Here is a 17,956-nt window from a genome sequence, read left to right on the forward strand (position 1 = left end):
ATTAGATCTCATAAGCCTGTGTTTACCACAGACCTTGTTTTCAGCGTTTTCCAAAAACCATAGGCATTAGTAATGCCGTATTTTTGTAAGTACTAACGGAAACTATCCGCCCCGGCCTGTTGGCCAAAACCTATGTGGAAATGTATGCTTTTGGGGGGGGGGGGGGGTTTGAATAACACCAAAGGCCTGTGGTTAACACAGACTAATATTGTAGTTCAATTTCTCTGACAGTTAGCAACTGACTTATTTTGAGTAATTAAAGGCTTCATAATTCATAAAGATCATGATAACCATCCCCCCTAAGAACGGTGTTCAATTGCTGACAAAAAAAAGCTACGTTTGGTAACTTGACCCCGAAGATTTGTGTGTTAAAATCTATTTTATACATTTTGTTTTGACATTTTTCAGTAATTCACTTTTAAAAGCTAAAGTSTAGGTCTTATTTTAATTAAATCAATCAAATATTGAAACACAATGGCATTGCACATCTCACTATTAATATCCTCACTATGATGAGGTTTTGATGTAAGGTCCCTCTTTTAATTTTCCCACCAAATCATGTCCAAATCATCCTAAAGTATCTAAATGCTATATAACTCAATGAAGTTACTTGTAGACGATTTGGACGTGATTTGGAAAATACAAATTCAGGGGGGGGGGGCTAGTTACTCCATTGGAGGAGGGGGGGGCAGTTGCCCCCAACACACTCAGCTTCAATTTGACTGCTTTATTAAAAACATATTACAATTTTTTTTTCTAAACAAGTGGATTATTTATCTTTAGGCTCAGCTAATGGTATATGTATAAAACATTTATAGATCTAACTTAATGAGATTATATATAAAACTTAATAAATGCCTAAATATTAGATCAACTTACCTCAGAGTARCTTAACATTTTTAGATAATCAAGAGTAGTGGCAGGCAGGAAAAGTGTTTGACATTTTTTGTGTGACATACAGTAAGTGTCACAGGTCAGAGGTCACCTTTGAGTGTACTCCCTGAGGGTGCCACCGGAGGGCCCCCTTATATTTTCTAGTGTCCAGGTGAGCCTCCCCTGGATTATTGGGTTAACCTCACATTATTTTTTGTGTGCAGTATATCCCCAAACACTGTTCTTTCCACATGAATTTCCTGCTTAAAGCAGGTTGATGTTTATTGTCATGAATCTTGCCCTGGAGCTAGAACTAAGTGATTTCTGCTAGATGGGCCAGCTGTCAAAATTGGTTATCTTAAAAATTCATAAAAACAAAAATGAGCTTTTTGTTCTAAATTTAAGGTTAGGTTTAGGCATTAGGGTTAGCAGTGTGGTTAAGGTTAGGTTTAAAATCATATTTTATGACTTTGTGGCTGTGCCAGCTAGAGACCACTCGACAGAGCTGCCTCCAGGGCAAGATTTGTGACAATAAATGCCAACCTGCCCATAGCAATGGCCAATGAACCAGAGGCAGAAAATGCTTACTCATTTCCATTTTTTAGGACTACAAGCTGGTCCATGGCCTTRGCATTTTTTTGAGTTTATTTTTACAGGGACAGTGCATATTAATCAAAGTTTCTGTAAAAGTGCTGGTTTTAGCCAGCTGGCAAATGTTTTAACTGCAGTCCCTGGGCAGGTTGTGGATAGAAGCATTACATTTGGTACAAACATTCCTTAGGTTTGTAACAAATTGGTTGTGACTAGATGGAGTACATCTGACTGAAAGTGACTTTTCGTAGCCGGTTAGGAGAGCATTTTAGCTAACCATTTCCTTAATCTTAACATTAACCTAACTCTCCTAACCGGCTATGTTAATTCTCCTAACCTGCTGGATAAATTCTCCTAACCTGCGACAAAAAAAGTAACTTCCCGTCATAGCTGTAATGGTCAAAACCATTCAAACTTAACCTGCAAGCGTGTTTTTAAAAATGTGTTTTTAAGTGTTTTTAAAAATGGCTGCCATAAAAGCTGGTATCTGACAGATAAAAGAGGAACTAATTAAATATTTTCACCAGGAAGCTGAATTCAAAATGGCCACCAATGTAGATGGTAATGAATCCACAGTCATTTTTAAAATACCTTTTTAAAGTGACATTTTCATTGAAAAATAATGAAATAAACTACTAATACATCAAATGTCTTAAGTTATGATTAGTGTAGAAAATAAAGTACTTAGGGCTCTGGTTCACATGTGCCACAGTGGCACAATGTAGTTCATGATAATCCAGCAACCTATCATCGACACTTCTGAGAACATACATGATCACTTTTTCAGCCACACCTCCGGTGTTCTCTGCAAGCTTTAGCAGCGTCTTGGAAGAGTGTCCACAAATGAGTCCAGTAATCAATTGTTTTAGCACCACCAGATATTTCTGGTGAAGGTCACCAGAAAGATTTCAGAATTGTCTTGTCATAGAGAACACAGCTGGTGTATCTCTCAAGCAATGTTAACCAGCAGATTGCTTACAGCTGGACTAGGGTTGGACAGGTTTCCTGTGTAGATTAAGACACAGCGGAGGCGACAAGAGAAAAAGGTACCCAATAGAGGGATGAGAAATGCGTTGTACTCCGAATTGTTCCATTATCCCAACCGTTACACGAGAAGATTGAATGACTGCTAGCTTTTCTGGAAAACTGCAGTTTTCATCCTCATGCTAGCAAGCAGTAGCCACAACAGCCATTATGGAATGTCACGTAGCATTGAACAAAAAAGAGTGTGATTGGCTCACTCTGCCATTCCAAAATGTTCAGGGACCCACGATGTAATTCCGTTTCCGTAATTATGTTACCGTATGTAAATCCACTTCAACAAAATCTTTTTTTTTTAACTCAAGGTGTCATGTCAAAGCTGACACCCCATTTTCWCTACAGACATCTTTGAATCTTAATTCGGAGCAGATATTTAAGTTTTTGGAGAACATGGTTGCATGAGAAACTGAGATTTTACCGTAATTCTGTTATCAAAATTTGCATCTGCACAGTTCTTCCAGTAAATGCATTTGGTTTCATTATTTATTTACTAACTAAATAACACAGAATACACATACACACTTACATGAGACAAAAGTCCCTAGTGGACTGATAAGATATGACAGCTTGTTACACAATGGAGAGCGGGTGCGGAAAGAGATAAAGGGACATTTATCGTGTATACATTCTATAATACCTTGCACATGAACCACCGCCTGTCTGGGTAAGAAATGTAATGTATTTATGTGTAGATGTCTTTGTTCGTCTCTCTGTTGCAACCAATCCTTCTATGGGAAGGGCTTGATGGGTGTAAGGTCAAAGGTCACAATGTCCTTAGTTGTCCGTGCCTTCAATGATGCACCAGTGATAGTCTGAGGTGAGCTTCTCGCCTCTTTTCTTCCTTGGGTAGATAGTCAAAGTTCTAGACCCGTTTACATGCACAACTGCAGACTGTCAAGGTTTTGATTTAGTGAGGTTATCATCTTCACCTAATGTTGAGCTTTAAGAGTTTCTAACCATTTCAACGAATAGCCACAGCTGCACGCTTTCTGGTCTGGGAGTTTCAACCATTTGTAATGTTTAACTAACGCTTCACGTCTGCTGGTCTGAAGATGTTAATTCTTAGCGAGTCCTTTTAAGCACTTTGGTCGGAAAGGGTGGTTCCGTCACAGTGACACGCTCTTCTGGCCTCATTCGGGGCGTGGCTTAGTTGATGTGCAACGGACATGAAAAACCCTTCTCATTAGAAAACCAAAAATCCCAWTCCTATTATAACAAAAATAGTTTAATCTTTCTTCATATTGCATTAACATCATATTGGATGGAAACTTGAAAGCCGAAGGGGGTTTCCTTCCTAAGTTACATTATTTGGTTCATACAGTTTTTAATAACTTCACAAAATGAAAAGCAATATGACATGATTATTCCCACTGACCATTCTTAACATTCCTATCTTAGAAATATTGTTTCAATATTAACTGTTTGGGTGTTATAGTTTTGGCTGCAAAGGCATTCTTTTGGTTGTTACTGAAGAGCAGAGAGAGAGGGGGAGTTTCCATCTCTGTGGTGTCCCCCCCCCCCTCCCCTCTTCTGTGGGAGAGAGGGGGGTCTAGCTATCGTCASCTATTTGCCAAGCTGATCTTAGGCCTTGTACCCTCGACCGGGAGAGTCATAACACTTTCAATGCAACAGGTCAAACTGACAATGTTTACTTTAGAAGGTGCCTATTCAGCTTGACGAGACACTATCATCTGATGTGGAACGAACTGAAACGCTATCTGAAGAAGAGCATGAACAAACACCAGAAGGAGGAGGGTGGTCAACTGTGCCCGTAATTGATTTAGCTTATCCCCCCAAAAATATTTTGGGTATCAGGTTGATTGTGGAGGTCTGCACACTGTGAAATGTATAGTAATTTAGACTAAGATTTCATTGCGATACCAATCTGTCATTACCACAAATGGGGGCCATGATGAAGTTAATGCGAGAAAAATAAGTTCAATGTAAATGTACATCCTGCCGGAGTTGGTGTGTAATCAGTTGAGGGTCTTAAATTCGAGTGATAGTGCTTAGTGCTTCACGGTTGGTTCTGTCATTCTAAATTTGGAGAGCCACTAGAATGTAGCTTGGGCTAACCTTGCCCCAATCTCATTCTTATCAAGGTTAGTGTGAAACTGTTATGTTTGGTCTCTCTTTTGCTTGTGAAAGTCAATATGGTTTCTAGGTGGTATGGAACACGAGAATTGAAGGTTGTTTTTTGTTTGACAAGTTAAACATGTTTTGACAAGTTTCCGGGACAGTCACTGCAAACAGAATGTGGTAAGAGCTATGTAAACAATGGTTAAACATTGAGAGATTTAGTCACCTGAGTCTATAGATACCTTGTTTATGTGTGTATTTTAGATTGTAAAACCCAGAAGGAAGGGTTTGAAATGATGAATTAGTAAGATGGCACCGAAGAGGATGGCTGACGTTTTACATGCTCCTAACCAACTGTGCTATTTTGTATATTTTATTTTTATTGTTTGTAACTTATTTTGTACATAATGTTGCTGCTACCATCTCTTATGACCGAAAATAACTTCTGGACATCAGAACAGCAAGTATTCAACCTCGACCTGGAAGAAGGTTTTTACTTTAACGAGTCCGACGAGAGGGATATACTGCTTTACGGGAACAGGCCCAAATCCCCGTTCATTGTGTGAAGAGGAAAAGGGGGCGCGGGTCGGGCTGCCTTCTGAGAATCCGTAGACGAGCGACTAAACTCCCACTGCCGCCTGTTCTACTGGCTAACGTGCAATCATTGGAAAATACGATTATCCTACCAACGGGACATTAAAAACTGTAATATCTTATGGTTCACCGAGTCGTGGCTGAATGATGACACRGATAATATAGAGCTGGCAGGATTTTCCATGCCCCRGCAGAACAGAGAAGAAGCTACATCTGGTAAGACGAGAGGTGGGGGTGTGTATTTGTCAATAACAGCTGGTGCGCGATATCTAGTATTAAAGAAGTCTCGAGGTATTGCTCGCCTGAGGTAGAGTATCTTATGATAAGCTATAGACCACACTATCTACCAAGAGTTCTCATCTAAACTCAGCGAAAAAGAAACGTCCCTTTTTCAGGACCCTGTCTTTCAAAGAATTAGTAAAAATACAAATAACTTCGTAAAGGGTTTAAACACTGTTTCCCATGCTTGTTCAATGAACCATGAACATGCACCTGTGGAACGGTCATTAAGACACTAACAGTTTACAGACGGTGGGCAATTAAGGTCACAGTTATGAAAATTTAGGACACTAAAGAGGCCTTTCTACTGACTCTGAAAAACACAAAAATAAAGATGCCCAGGGTCCCTGCTCATCTGCGTGAACGTGCCTTAGGCATGCTGCAAGGAGGCATGAGGACTGCAGATGTGGCCAGGGCAATAAATTGCAATGTACGTACTGTGAGACACCTAAGACAGCGCTACAGGAAGACAGGACAGACAGCTGATCATCCTCGCAGTGGCAGACCACGTGTAACAACACCTGCACAGGATCGGTACATCTGAACATCACACTTGCGGTACAGGTAGGCTTGTAGGGCTTGTAGGCCTATTGTAATGCAGGTCCTCACCAGACCTCACCGGCAACAACGTCGCCTATGGACACAAACCCACTGTTGCTGGACCAGACAGGACTGGTAAAAAGTTCTCTTCACTGACGAGTCGCAGTTTTGTCTCACCAGGGGTGATGATCGGATTCGCATTTATCGTCGAAGGAATGAGCATTACATCGAGGCCTGTACTCTGGAGCGGGATCAATTTGGAGGTGGAGAGTCCGTCATGGTCTTGGGCAGTGTGTCAAGAAGACATCCTCCCTCATGTGGTACCCTTCCTGCAGGCTCATCCTGACATGACCCTCCAGCATGACAATGCCACCAGCCATACTACTCGTTCTGTGTGTGATTTCCTGCAAGACCGGAATGTCAGTGTTCCGCCATGGCCAGCGACGAGCCCAGATCTCAATCCCATTGAGCACGTCTGGGACCTGTTGGATCAGAGGGTGAGGGCTTGGGCAATTCCCCACAGAAATGTCCGGGAACTTACAGATGCCTTGGTGGAAGAGTGGGGTAACATCTCACAGCAAGAACTGGCAAATCTGGTGCAGTCCATGAGGAGGAGATGCACTGCAGTACTTAGTGCAGCTGGTGGCCACACCAGATACTGACTGTTACTTTTGATTTTGACCCCCCCCTCCCCCTTTGTTCAGGGACACATTATTCCATTTCTGTTAGTCACATGCCTGTGAAACCTGTTCAGTTTGTCTCAGTTGTTGAATCTTGTCATGTTCATACAAATATTTACACGTTAAGTTTGCTGAAAATAAACGCAGTTGACAGTGAGAGGACGTTTCTTTTTTTGCTGAGTTTATATTATTCGTAGCCATCTATTTACCGCCACAGACCGATGCTGGCACTAAGACCGCCCTCAACCAACTCTATACAGCCATAAGCAAACAAGAAAATGCTCATCCAGAAGACCTACCAGTGAAGCATCACAGGCTAGTATGAGCGGTAGCTCCAGGTTGTAGTGAACTAACACCTGGCTAGTAAGTAGATGTCTCTTAGCATTCCTCGAAAGCACTTTGGTTTTTCTGTGACCATTTCCATTTGACATCTTTCTGCAGTAGAGCGGTCATAGGCTTAACTATGATAGACAGATTTTGAATGAATTTGCCATAATAGTTAAGTAAGAAAAGACCTGAGCTCAGTGGTGTTTGTAGGAATGGGAGCCTTCTCAGTAGCTTCAGTTTTCTGTTTCATGGGGTGTATTCCCTCTGCATCTATCACATGACCTAGATAGACTATGCTGTTCTGGAAGAAATACAATTTCTCTCTTTTAACCTTGATTGCACTTTCAGTCTTTTTAGCACTTCAAGATTTCTCATGTGCTCTTCTGTGTCGCGCACTGTGAAAAGTATATCATCAATATAGCTGATTACCCCGTCTATACCTTGTAGTATCTGATCCATCATTTTCTGGAACAATAGCTGGCGCACAGGCAACACCATAAGGAAGCCTGTTGACCTTAAACAACCCCTTATGCATATTAATGGTGAGATAGTGCTTAGAGCTAACTGTACTTGCTGGTACGCCTCATGAAAAATCCAGCTTTGTGAACTTCTCACCCCCTGTCAGCTTTGTGAACAAGTCCTGCGTACTTCCAGCCACGGATTGATAGTTACCTTGTAATCTCCAAAATATTCTTACAGTATTTTCTGTTTTTAGTATACACACAATTTGGAGCAGCTCACTCACTGGAGTAAGAAACCCTTCCCTTTCAACAGCTTCTGTAAGTACATACGGCACTTACGGTCAAGATATCACAGTCTCTTTCAATAATGACAGGAATGGAGGACGTCTTTGTTCCAGTGAGATTGCTAAGGCAAACACCTCCATGTTAAGTTTTGCGCGACTTAGATCGAGGCACAGACACTGTCTCAATGGGGATAGCTGAGCTGGCTACACTGACTGTGCTAGTGGTAGACTCCACTAAACTGGCAGGCTGGCTAACAGCCTGCTGCCTGGCCTGCACCCTATCTCATTGTGGAGCTTGGGGAGTTAGAGCCCTGTCTATGTTCGTAGATAAGATGAGAGCACCCCTCCAGCTAGGATGGAGTCTGTCACTCCTCAGTAGGCCAGGATTGGTCCTGTTCTAGGATGGAGTCCGTCACTCATTTACATTTACATTTTTTACATTTAAGTCATTTATCAGACGCTCTTATCCAGAGCGACTTACAAATTGGTGCATTCACCTTATGATATCCAGTGGAACAACCACTTTACAATAGTGCATCTAACTCTTTTAAGGGGGGGGGTTAGAAGGGATGGATTACTTTATCCTATCCTAGGTATTCCTTAAAGAGGTGGGGTTTCAGGTGTCTCCGGAAGGTGGTGATTGACTCCGCTGACCTGGCGTCGTGAGGGAGTTTGTTCCACCATTGGGGTGCCAGAGCAGCGAACAGTTTTGACTGGGCTGAGCGGGAACTGTACTTCCTCAGAGGTAGGGAGGCGAGCAGGCCAGAGGTGGATGAACGCAGTGCCCTTGTTTGGGTGTAGGGCCTGATCAGAGCCTGAAGGTACGGAGGTGCCGTTCCCCTCACAGCTCCGTAGGCAAGCACCATGRTCTTGTAGCGGATGCGAGMTTCAACTGGAAGCCAGTGGAGAGAGCGGGGTGGAGCGGGGTCACTCCTCAGCAGGCCAGGATTGGTCCTGTTTGTGGGTGAGTCCCAGAAAGGGCCAATTATCTACAAATTCTATCTTTTGAGAGGGGCAGAAAACAGTTTTCAACCAGCGATTGAGTTGTGCGACTCTGCTGTGGAGCTTAACACTCCCTCTAACTGGGAAGGGGCCAGAGACAATTACTCGATGCCGACACATCTTTCTAGCTTATTTACACGCTGAAGCTATGTTGCACTTGGTGACCTCTGACTGTTTCATCCTGACATCGTTGGTGCCGACGTGGATAACAATATCCCTATACTCTCTACACTCGCCAGTTTTAGCCTTAGCCAGCACCATCTTCAGATTAGCCTTAACATTGGTAGCCCTGCCCCCTTGTAAACAGTGTATGATCACTGGATGATTCGTTTTAATTCTAATACTGCGGGTGATGGAGTCGCCAATGACTAGGGTTTTCAATTTGTCAGAGCTAATGGTGGGAGGCTTCGGCGTCTCAGACCCCGTAACGGGAGGAGGAGAGACCAAAGAAGGCTCGGCCTCTGACTCCGACCCGTTGCTTAATGGGGAGAACCGATTGAAAGTTTCTGTCGGCTGAATGAGCGACACTGGTTGAGCAATTCCTACAGCATTTCCCTCCAGAAGCCATGAGAAAATTGTCTGGCTGCGGGGACCGTGCGAGGGGATTTATACTACTATCTGTATTTATTGGYGGCACCTACGCTGTTTCCTCCTTTCCTACACTTAAATTACCCTTGCCTAACGATTGCGTTTGAAGCTGGGCTTGCAGAACAGCTATCCTCGCCACAAGGCGATCGTTCTCCYGTATATTATGAGTACATTGACTGCAATTAGAAGGCATAATGTTAATGTTACTACTTAGCTTCGGCTGGTGGAGGTCCTGACGAATCACGTCCGGGGTGAAAAAGTTGAATTAAAAAAGTTGAGCGAGGGGGGCGGAAAGTATATATAAAACGGTCATTAAAAAGTAAAAACCGTAAAGTTGGCAGGTAGCAAAGTAAGGTTAGCAACAAACCGCACAGCAGCACTTAAACAAGTCTACAAGTTGTGACCGGAAATGACATCGTTGCTCTCGTCTTCCTACAGTCGCAGTAAGGAGGCCTCTCCCTCAGTAGCATCCAGATGCTTGTTCCATTTCGCTTGCTTCGTGTCATTGTTTCCCACTTGACGCGAGCGGCATGCCCTGGCTATGTGTCCTTTCTTCTTGCAATCCCGACGCTCAAAATCTTTGTAGCGGCACTATTCTAGGTTGTGCCCTTTTCCAGCGCAATGGTAACATGGTTTACCTGTTGCTTCCGTTTTCTTGGCAACGCTTTTCTTCTCGACTGCATTTGCTTTAAAAGTATTTTGTGAAAACTGCTGTGCACTTTTCTTCGTTATTTCAAAAGAAAATCGCATATCCACAGCAAGTGCTAATGTTATTTTTGTTTGTGTGAGCTACGTTCAGTAAACGGTCTCTCAGCTCTGMACTTTTAAMACCGCACACAAATCTATCATGTCATGACTCTTCAAGAAACTGACTGAATTTACATGTGGCTGATAGTTTTCTTAAACTAGCTAAGTACTCACTTATCGACTCTCCCTCGAGTTAACTCCTTGCATGAAACTTGCATCTTTCAGCAATAAAATTAGTCCTCGGTATGTAGTGACTTAGTCAACASCATTTTTTCACTTGGTTCTGTGGCGCACATAAGTCCATTAACAAATTGTGAGTCTTTCTGCCAACAATCGTCAGAAAAAATGGCTTTAGACTTGAGCTTCAAAATACTGTTCCAACCTTTCCGAATAGGCTTCTAAACTTTCCTCGAAGTGAAAATCCTCAGCCTTGCCGAACGCCATCTTCGGTGCTAGCTTTTCTACACAGATTGTGTCGATGGCGCTAACACTTTCTTGCTCACTCTGTTCCCCTTCGGACAAAAACTCCATTACTTCGTTGCCAATCTGTTGCATCCCTTGTTAAAGGAAGCAGGGTTCTTTTAAGTTATTTCAAAGAGAAACTCAACAGTATAAAGCATTAACGTCCCAAAGAGGTTTATTTCCAACATGACAGCGGATACAACATAGCCGGTTTCAAGCTGAGTCCATCTGAACCCGCTCAAAGGAAGCACACTAGAATACCTTGGCAAACAACCAATAAGGGCCTGCCAATAAAACTATGCGCATCCAATCAGATACATATTTCCAATATCACGCACTGAACATGTGCATACCATTTTAACCAGGTGTGCATAATAACATGCTGCTTATCTCTCAAACACTACAGAAATTATAACTTTTAGGTCACTGTGCTCGAAGATAAGCCTTTTGGTTGCTAAAACCTCTTCATCATTGCCTTTCTCTGTGCATGCTGCCAGACAGTTCATAGGACAACTTTGGGGTTTGTCTTGCATTTATTTACAACACAGTGTAGCCTTCACGGGCAGCAAGTCCATACATGTTACTTTCCATGTTACCTGTGCACTCTCCTCACTTTAATATATATATACACACACACACACACACACACACACACACACACACACACACACACACACACACACACACAAACTCATTATCCTCTGTGTTAGAGTTCTCTGTTTTGTGTCTGTGTCCAGTTAGGCAATCAGCCAACGTATTTGTGTTGGCCTGCATAACGTGCTGGACACTGGCCAACCCCCACTCCCTCCCCTCACTCCCTTTTTTCACTTTTCCCCTCCAGAGAAAAACAGATAGTCAGAATGTTCTGTTGTTTTAACCGTTCTGTTTCAGGCCAATGAATGAGACAGAGGTGATCATGCAGTAGTGAAAAAATCGAAGGGGAAAATATTGGGCAATTACGTTTTAGTCGTGTCTTTATTTTCCTAGTGCAATGGCAGACAACAGACAACTATGAAGCTGTCATGAGAGAGTTCACTTTCTTTCCATGTAACCCTTTCACACGCTCGAATTGCTCGCGCTTTGACTTGACTTCCAATCAAGTCCGGTTCGGAGGCGCTGTGAAACCAGAAAGTTCGACAGACAGAGAGCTGGCTGGTGGCCGAGATTACTTTCCATGTGTTCTGTGTACTCCCTTCATAAACACTTTTCAATTAAAATGTGATGACCATAAACTATTAACCATTAACTACAGTATGATGGTATTACAAAAGAGTGACTTAWTAAACTGCTGTAGTGCAGGAATCTGCACAGACCCCTTGTTGAACTTTGTCCTCCTTTCAGGCAGGCAGGAAAACAACACTGCTAGCATAAAAGGAGGAGCAGAGAGAGTTGAGGGTTGTTGTTCTTCCAGAAGCTACTGCTAGACCGAGCTGAGTTGACTGAGGGACTTTTTACTAGACAGTAAGTGACTGCAAAACAATTTCCACATTTGTTGTGCATGTTGATAAGACAGAGTTTAACTCTCTCTCTATTTTTGACGTATATAACCTGTGATACCCGATCACTTGAACAAATTGAGACAAAGTGTTTTGCTATTTCTTTAGCTTTGTTATTTTGCTTGTGTTGTCTCCATATGGCATATACGCTGTATTTGATCATTTCCAGTTGATTGGCAATTGTGTGTTTCTAAAATATGAATATGCAGGGAGAGAAAGAGAGAACTTTCTGCACTTAACCACCCTCACCGAACCTTTATTTTTCTGCCGTTCATCAGTACGCCTTTGGTTGTGCAATAGAATTTCTAAMTTAACAAAAACAACATCTATCCCTGTAATAAAAGTCTAGAAATGTAAAACATTTCATACTAATCCCTCATTTCTTTTCATGTCAGCAAATAAATACTTTAAAAAATGTATCCCTTTCTTTGTCTCTTTTTTAATGCCATTGATACAACTGATTTCCAGGCAGCATTGCTTTTAATTAATAAGTCTACTAAGGTTAGGTTAGGAAGATTGGGACACAAGCCAAAATTGAGTTAATCTTTAATTATCTTTTGTCCAACTATCTACTACCAGGCACAGTATTGGGACACAGATAGAAAATTGTGACATAGCATTGAACTACTCTACAAACCCTGTCCTCATCACCTGAGCAGACTCTTACCCGACTTGCTTTATCTCATGCACCCCCTCAGCAGATCAAGCCTGCGGTGCAGCACCGTGATGTGGGCGGGACTAAGCCTGCTCCTGGCTCTCTGCCTGCTCCCTGGGGGCGGAACAGAGAGTGAGGGGGAGGGGACCCGCTGTAAGCCGCCACCTGGTTGGAGCATTGGGGAGGTGGAGCCTATGAAGGAGGTCATGGGCCAGGTCACGGTGGTGGCCCTCCTCCAGGCCAGTTGATTGTTCTGCTTGGTGCAGGCATCCTTGTAAGTGGACCAGACAGGGCTCGGTTCCATTTTGGACCCTTAGCCACTTTCCTACCCATAGTGGAGTGTGGTTGTTGTTATGCCTGTTCTTTTTGTTATTTTGTGATTTCTTTTGACCATCTCTCCGTATCCTCATGTTTCACTTCCCTGTCGTGTTTCTCTGGGCAGATTGGATGGGCTGCGCCTGAAGCTGGAGGGTCAGGGTCTGGAGAATGTGACCTATATGGTGGTGAACCACCAGGGGGAGCAGGCCCAGCGCCTACACACCCTGCTGAGGCAGAAACTGTCTGAGAACATCACGCTATACAAACAGCAGCCCAAACAGGACGACGTGTGGCAGACCCTGGCTGGAGAGAAGGATGACTTCCTCATCTATGACAGGTCAGCTCCAGACTGTGGTCACTCTGTCTGTCTGCGGTCAGTCTACTCAGAAATACAGACCGTGCTCATCATGCTGTCTGTTCCCCTAACAATTAACCTTCTCTCGCTCTCTCTCTCTCTCTTCTCTCTCTCTCTCTTCTCTCTCTGTCTCTCGCCCAGGTGTGGTCGTCTGACCTACCATATCTCCCTGCCCTACTCCATCCTGGGTACTCCCTATGTAGAGAATGCCATCAAGGCGACCTACTGCACACACGTCTGTGGGGACTGCACGTATGAGGTACACACACACACACACACACACACACACACACACACACACACCGGGCGTGTCTGTGTTTGTATGTGAGAATTAGCTCTGAGTTATGGAAAACAAACCGAGACCCCTCCTCTTTTCCCCCACAAAGAGCACGGAGATCCCAGCAGAGTGCAACAGAACAGTAGAGGCGAAGCCTGAGGGAGAGGAGAAGCCAGTCACCGGAAGGGAGACAACTCATGGTGGACACGGCCATCATCACCATGGTCACGGTCACAATGGCAACCGCCATGGTCACAATGGCAACCGCCATGGTCACGATCACCATGGTGAGAGGGGGATGGGGCGCGGTCACGGTCATGATCATGGGGCAGAGCAGCAGCAGCAGCACCAACATGACACTGAGGGGCTCCAACACAGCCAGGCCCATGGCCAGTTGCACGTTGGTCAGGAGCATATGGGTCAGCAGGCGGTGCAACTGGGCCAGATGCCCCAGGAAGGGCAGCGAGGCCATATTATGCAGAATCCCTGAGTGAAGGGGAGGTCCAGGTGAAAGGGGGAGCACAGCTGACAGTGGAAGGAGGGGTCTGATCTAAGTCCCTCCTCCAAGGCCAGCTGATGCTGACACTGACGGAGGCTGTTTAGCGATGGGGTGAGCAACGAGCCAATCGGGCTCTGACACTGTGATGAGGCGCTGCCCGCCTCCTGACAGTGACAGGGCCTGATGGGCCTCAGGGAGACCTGACAGTGACGCTCGTCCCCCGCTGACTGACAGCAGCCTCAGCCAGTCATGTGAGCCTGACCCCTGGGTGTTGAGAGCTGAGGGTGAGGGCTGCTGTAAGCAGGGCCATGGCTCTGTGACAGTTACCTTGCTGTACCTTATAGGCCTCAGATTAACATCTGTGAGACAAACACCGGGGCGAAGCGCTCTTATAACATCTTACCAACTAGTACTACCCTGGGACCGTGAAGCCACACCTGACAGAGAGAGATGGGAGGACACACATTGGGTGTGGTAGGTGAATGCCAAGCCTAAACCCGTTACGATATGGGGAATAGGATGGCATTTGAGGTGTGACCATAGTGATGGTAAGACAGCAAGGTAGGTGTCCTCYACCACCTCCTTCTCCGTCAGTGCGTTGGCGTCACCCTCCCAGGAGTGTATGGGGCGATTATGTTAACGTTTCTCCTGCTCCGTTTTGCTCCCTCCATCCACAATGAAGGCAGGCGCAGAAACTACGCTCTAGTGGCGTCTGTCTGACGTCCGGCTGGGGAGAGGGGAAAGGGAGGGACTTATAATATGACCACCCCCTAAAGTTCAAAATATCGAGAGCTTTGGAAGGAGTATGTAGTAGTAGTTGCCTATGCTGAACAAACTGGCATGATGGCTGGGAGAGATAAATCTGAACCAAAGTTGTTATATTCAGCGTTAGCAAAACCAATTTGGTTAAAATACATTATTGATAGTTCAGATTTTTTTTATTTGGCCTCCAAAAAATTGGGATCTCACTAACATTTTACTTTTGCAATTGAATTAACTCTCGGGTGATTTAGAGCAGTAGTGAGTTATAYAGATAAAGCTTTCAAACGTCAGTATCCATTGCTTACAGCTGTGTGGATGTGTGTTTAGTTACAGTCACTGAGTTATTTTAGTTTGGCAATATTGCACACATATGTATAATGCACTCTTTGTGAACTAGCAAAACAAAGAGTGAACTGTTTTCAACKAACAAAATATAGGGAACACTTTTTAACTAGCAAAAGAAACCATCTAGAATGAGAGGTGGGTAAACAGAAAAGATTGAACGATCGTTTGAATCCATTCTGTACTTTAATGAAGGGCTCTAGGGGAAGACGACTGTCACCTAGAGCACCTGATGCTTTGTACAGAACACGTTCATTCTGACTGCGGACTGTTGGGTGGTGTGGCATGTACGAAACGATGAATAAAGATGGTTTATGCGCTCATATTGCAATGTTGTCTTGTTTATCTACTCCGTGTGTGCGTTTGTGAGTGTGCAGAGGGAGACAACGGGAATATGTAGCCTTTTTATAAGCCATGTTTAGCTCTGGCCTGTCACCTGACAGACAGACAGATCTTCAGATTGATTTGTCGAAATGCAAACAAAACAAGCAGCGACGGCGTAACATTTTCAGTCGATCGGTTGAGAAGCTTTTCAGAGTGTTTTCACTGTCAAAGCATTTGGCACGTTGCCTACACGTGTCTGGTACTTCAACACGTGACTCGCATGTTAGTCAAGTAGTGGGAGTGATATGACCACAAAAAAATGGGTAACACGTGATTTGGATAGTCCATCTGTACATCCTCAACAGACTATCAGTAACATTTCAACTAACTGTGTACTAACCCTAACCCTAGCTCTAACCCTAAACTTAACCCTTACCCTAACCCTAACCCTTATTCAAAACCTAACCCTAAACGTCACCTTACCAAGCAGTTGCTTATCAACATGTAGTTTGTTGATAGTATGACCATCTACAGATGTAAAATCCGGAAGATCYAAATATTTTTTTATTTTTTATTTAACCTTTATTTAACCAGGTAGGCAAATTGAGAACACGTTCTCATTTACAATTGCGACCTGGCCAAGATAAAGCAAAGCAGTTCGACACATACAACAACACATAGTTACACATGGAGTAAAACAAACATAATAGTCAATTAATACAGTGGAAAAAAAAAATAAGTCTATATACAATGTGAGCAAGTGAGGTGAGATAAGGAGGTGAAGGCAAACAAATATATGTATAAATAAATAAAAATATAAAAGGCCATGGAGGCGAAGTGAGTACAACACAGCAAGTAAAATAAAAACTAAAAAAACAATGGAATGGTTGGTTTGCAGTGGAAGAAAGTGCAAATAGAGACAGAAATAATGGGTGCAAAGGAGCAAAATAAATTAATAAATAAATACAGTAGGTAAAGAGGTAGTTGTTTGGGCTAAATTGTAGATGGGTTATGTACAGGTGCAGTAATCTATGAGCTGCTCTGACAGCTGGTGCTTAAAGCTAGTGAGGGAGATAGGTGTTTCCAGTTTCAGAGATTTTTGTAGTTCGTTCCAGTCATTGGCAAGAAAGAACTGGAAGGAGAGGCGTCCAAAGGAAGAATTGGTTTTGGGGGTGACTAGAGAGATATACCTGCTGGGCGCGTGCTACAGGTAGGTGCTGCTATGGTGACCAGCGAGCTGAGATAAGGGGGGACTTTACCTAGCAGGGTCTTGTAGATGACCTGGAACCAGTGGGTTTGGCGACGAGTATGAAGCGAGGGCCAGCCAACGAGAGTGTACAGGTCGCAGTGGTGGGTAGTATATGGGGCTTTGGTGACAAAACGGATGGCACTGTGATAGACTGCATCCAATTTATTGAGTAGGGTTTTGGAGGCTATTTTGTAAATGACATCACCGAAGTCGAGGATTGGTAGGATGGTCAGTTTTACAAGGGTATGTTTGGCAGCATGAGTAAGGATGCTTTGTTGCGGAATAGGAAGCCAATTCTAGATTTGACTTTGGATTGAGATGTTTGATGTGAGTCTGGAAGGAGAGTTTACAGTCTAACCAGCAACCTAGGTATTTGTAGGTGTCCACATATTCTAAGTCAGAGCCGTCCAAAGTAGTGATGTTGGACAGGCGGGCGGAGCAGGCAGCGATCGGTTGAAGAGCATGCATTTGGTTTTACTTGTATTTAAGAGCGTTGGAGGCCACGGAAGGAGAGTTGTATGGCATTGAAGCTCGCCTGGAGGGTTGTTAACACAGTGTCAAAAGAAGGGCCAGAGTATACAGAATAGTGTCGTCTGCGTAGAGGTGGATCAGAGAATCCCCAGCAGCAAGAGCGACATCATTGATGTAAACAGAGAAGAGAGTCGGTCCAAGAATTGAACCCTGTGGCCCCCCATAGAGACTGCCAGAGGCCCGGACACAGACCCTCCGATTTGACACACTGAACTCGTCAAGAGAAGTAGTTGGTGAACCAGGCGAGGCAATCATTAGAGAAACAAGGCTGTCGAGTCTGCCAATGAGGATGTGGTGATTGACAGAGTCAAAGGCCTTGGCCAGGTCAATGATACGGCTGCACAGTATTGTTTCCTATCGATGGCGGTTACGATATCGTTTATGACCTTGAGCGTGGCTGAGGTGCACCATGACCAGCTCTGAAACAGATTGCATTGCGGGAAGGTGTGGTGGGATTCGAAATGGTCGGTAATCTGTTTTGTTGACTTGGCTTTCGAAGACCTTAGAAAGGCAGGGTAGGATAGATATAGGTCTGTAGCAGTTGGGTCAAGGGTGTCCCCCCTTTGAAGAGGGGGATAACCGCAGCTGCTTTCCAATCTT

The 17,956-nt window shown here is 44.0% G+C and overlaps 1 protein-coding gene across 4 annotated transcripts; it reads left to right on the forward strand.

Annotated features, from left to right (window-relative positions):
- The first annotated feature begins 4,832 nt into the window (after positions 1-4,832).
- Positions 4,833-15,575, forward strand: selenop (selenoprotein P). 4 transcript variants are annotated; one of them, XM_070447112.1, is made up of 6 exons: positions 4,833-5,394; positions 11,890-12,009; positions 12,743-12,973; positions 13,142-13,354; positions 13,514-13,631; positions 13,759-15,575. In XM_070447112.1, exons 3-6 carry the CDS (start codon positions 12,771-12,773, stop codon positions 14,446-14,448), a joined length of 1,224 nt encoding a protein of 407 aa, XP_070303213.1. In that variant the 5' UTR covers positions 4,833-5,394; positions 11,890-12,009; positions 12,743-12,770; the 3' UTR covers positions 14,449-15,575. The 4 variants fall into 4 exon arrangements, with proteins under 4 accessions (XP_070303213.1, XP_070303215.1, XP_070303216.1 ...); XM_070447114.1 differs by having other exon boundaries at positions 12,746-12,973; XM_070447115.1 differs by having other exon boundaries at positions 13,759-14,532.
- The last annotated feature ends 2,381 nt before the right edge of the window (positions 15,576-17,956 follow it).

The sequence above is a fragment of the Salvelinus sp. IW2-2015 genome, linkage group LG15, assembly GCF_002910315.2.
Source record: "Salvelinus sp. IW2-2015 linkage group LG15, ASM291031v2, whole genome shotgun sequence".
Classification (NCBI taxonomy): domain Eukaryota; kingdom Metazoa; phylum Chordata; class Actinopteri; order Salmoniformes; family Salmonidae; genus Salvelinus; species Salvelinus sp. IW2-2015.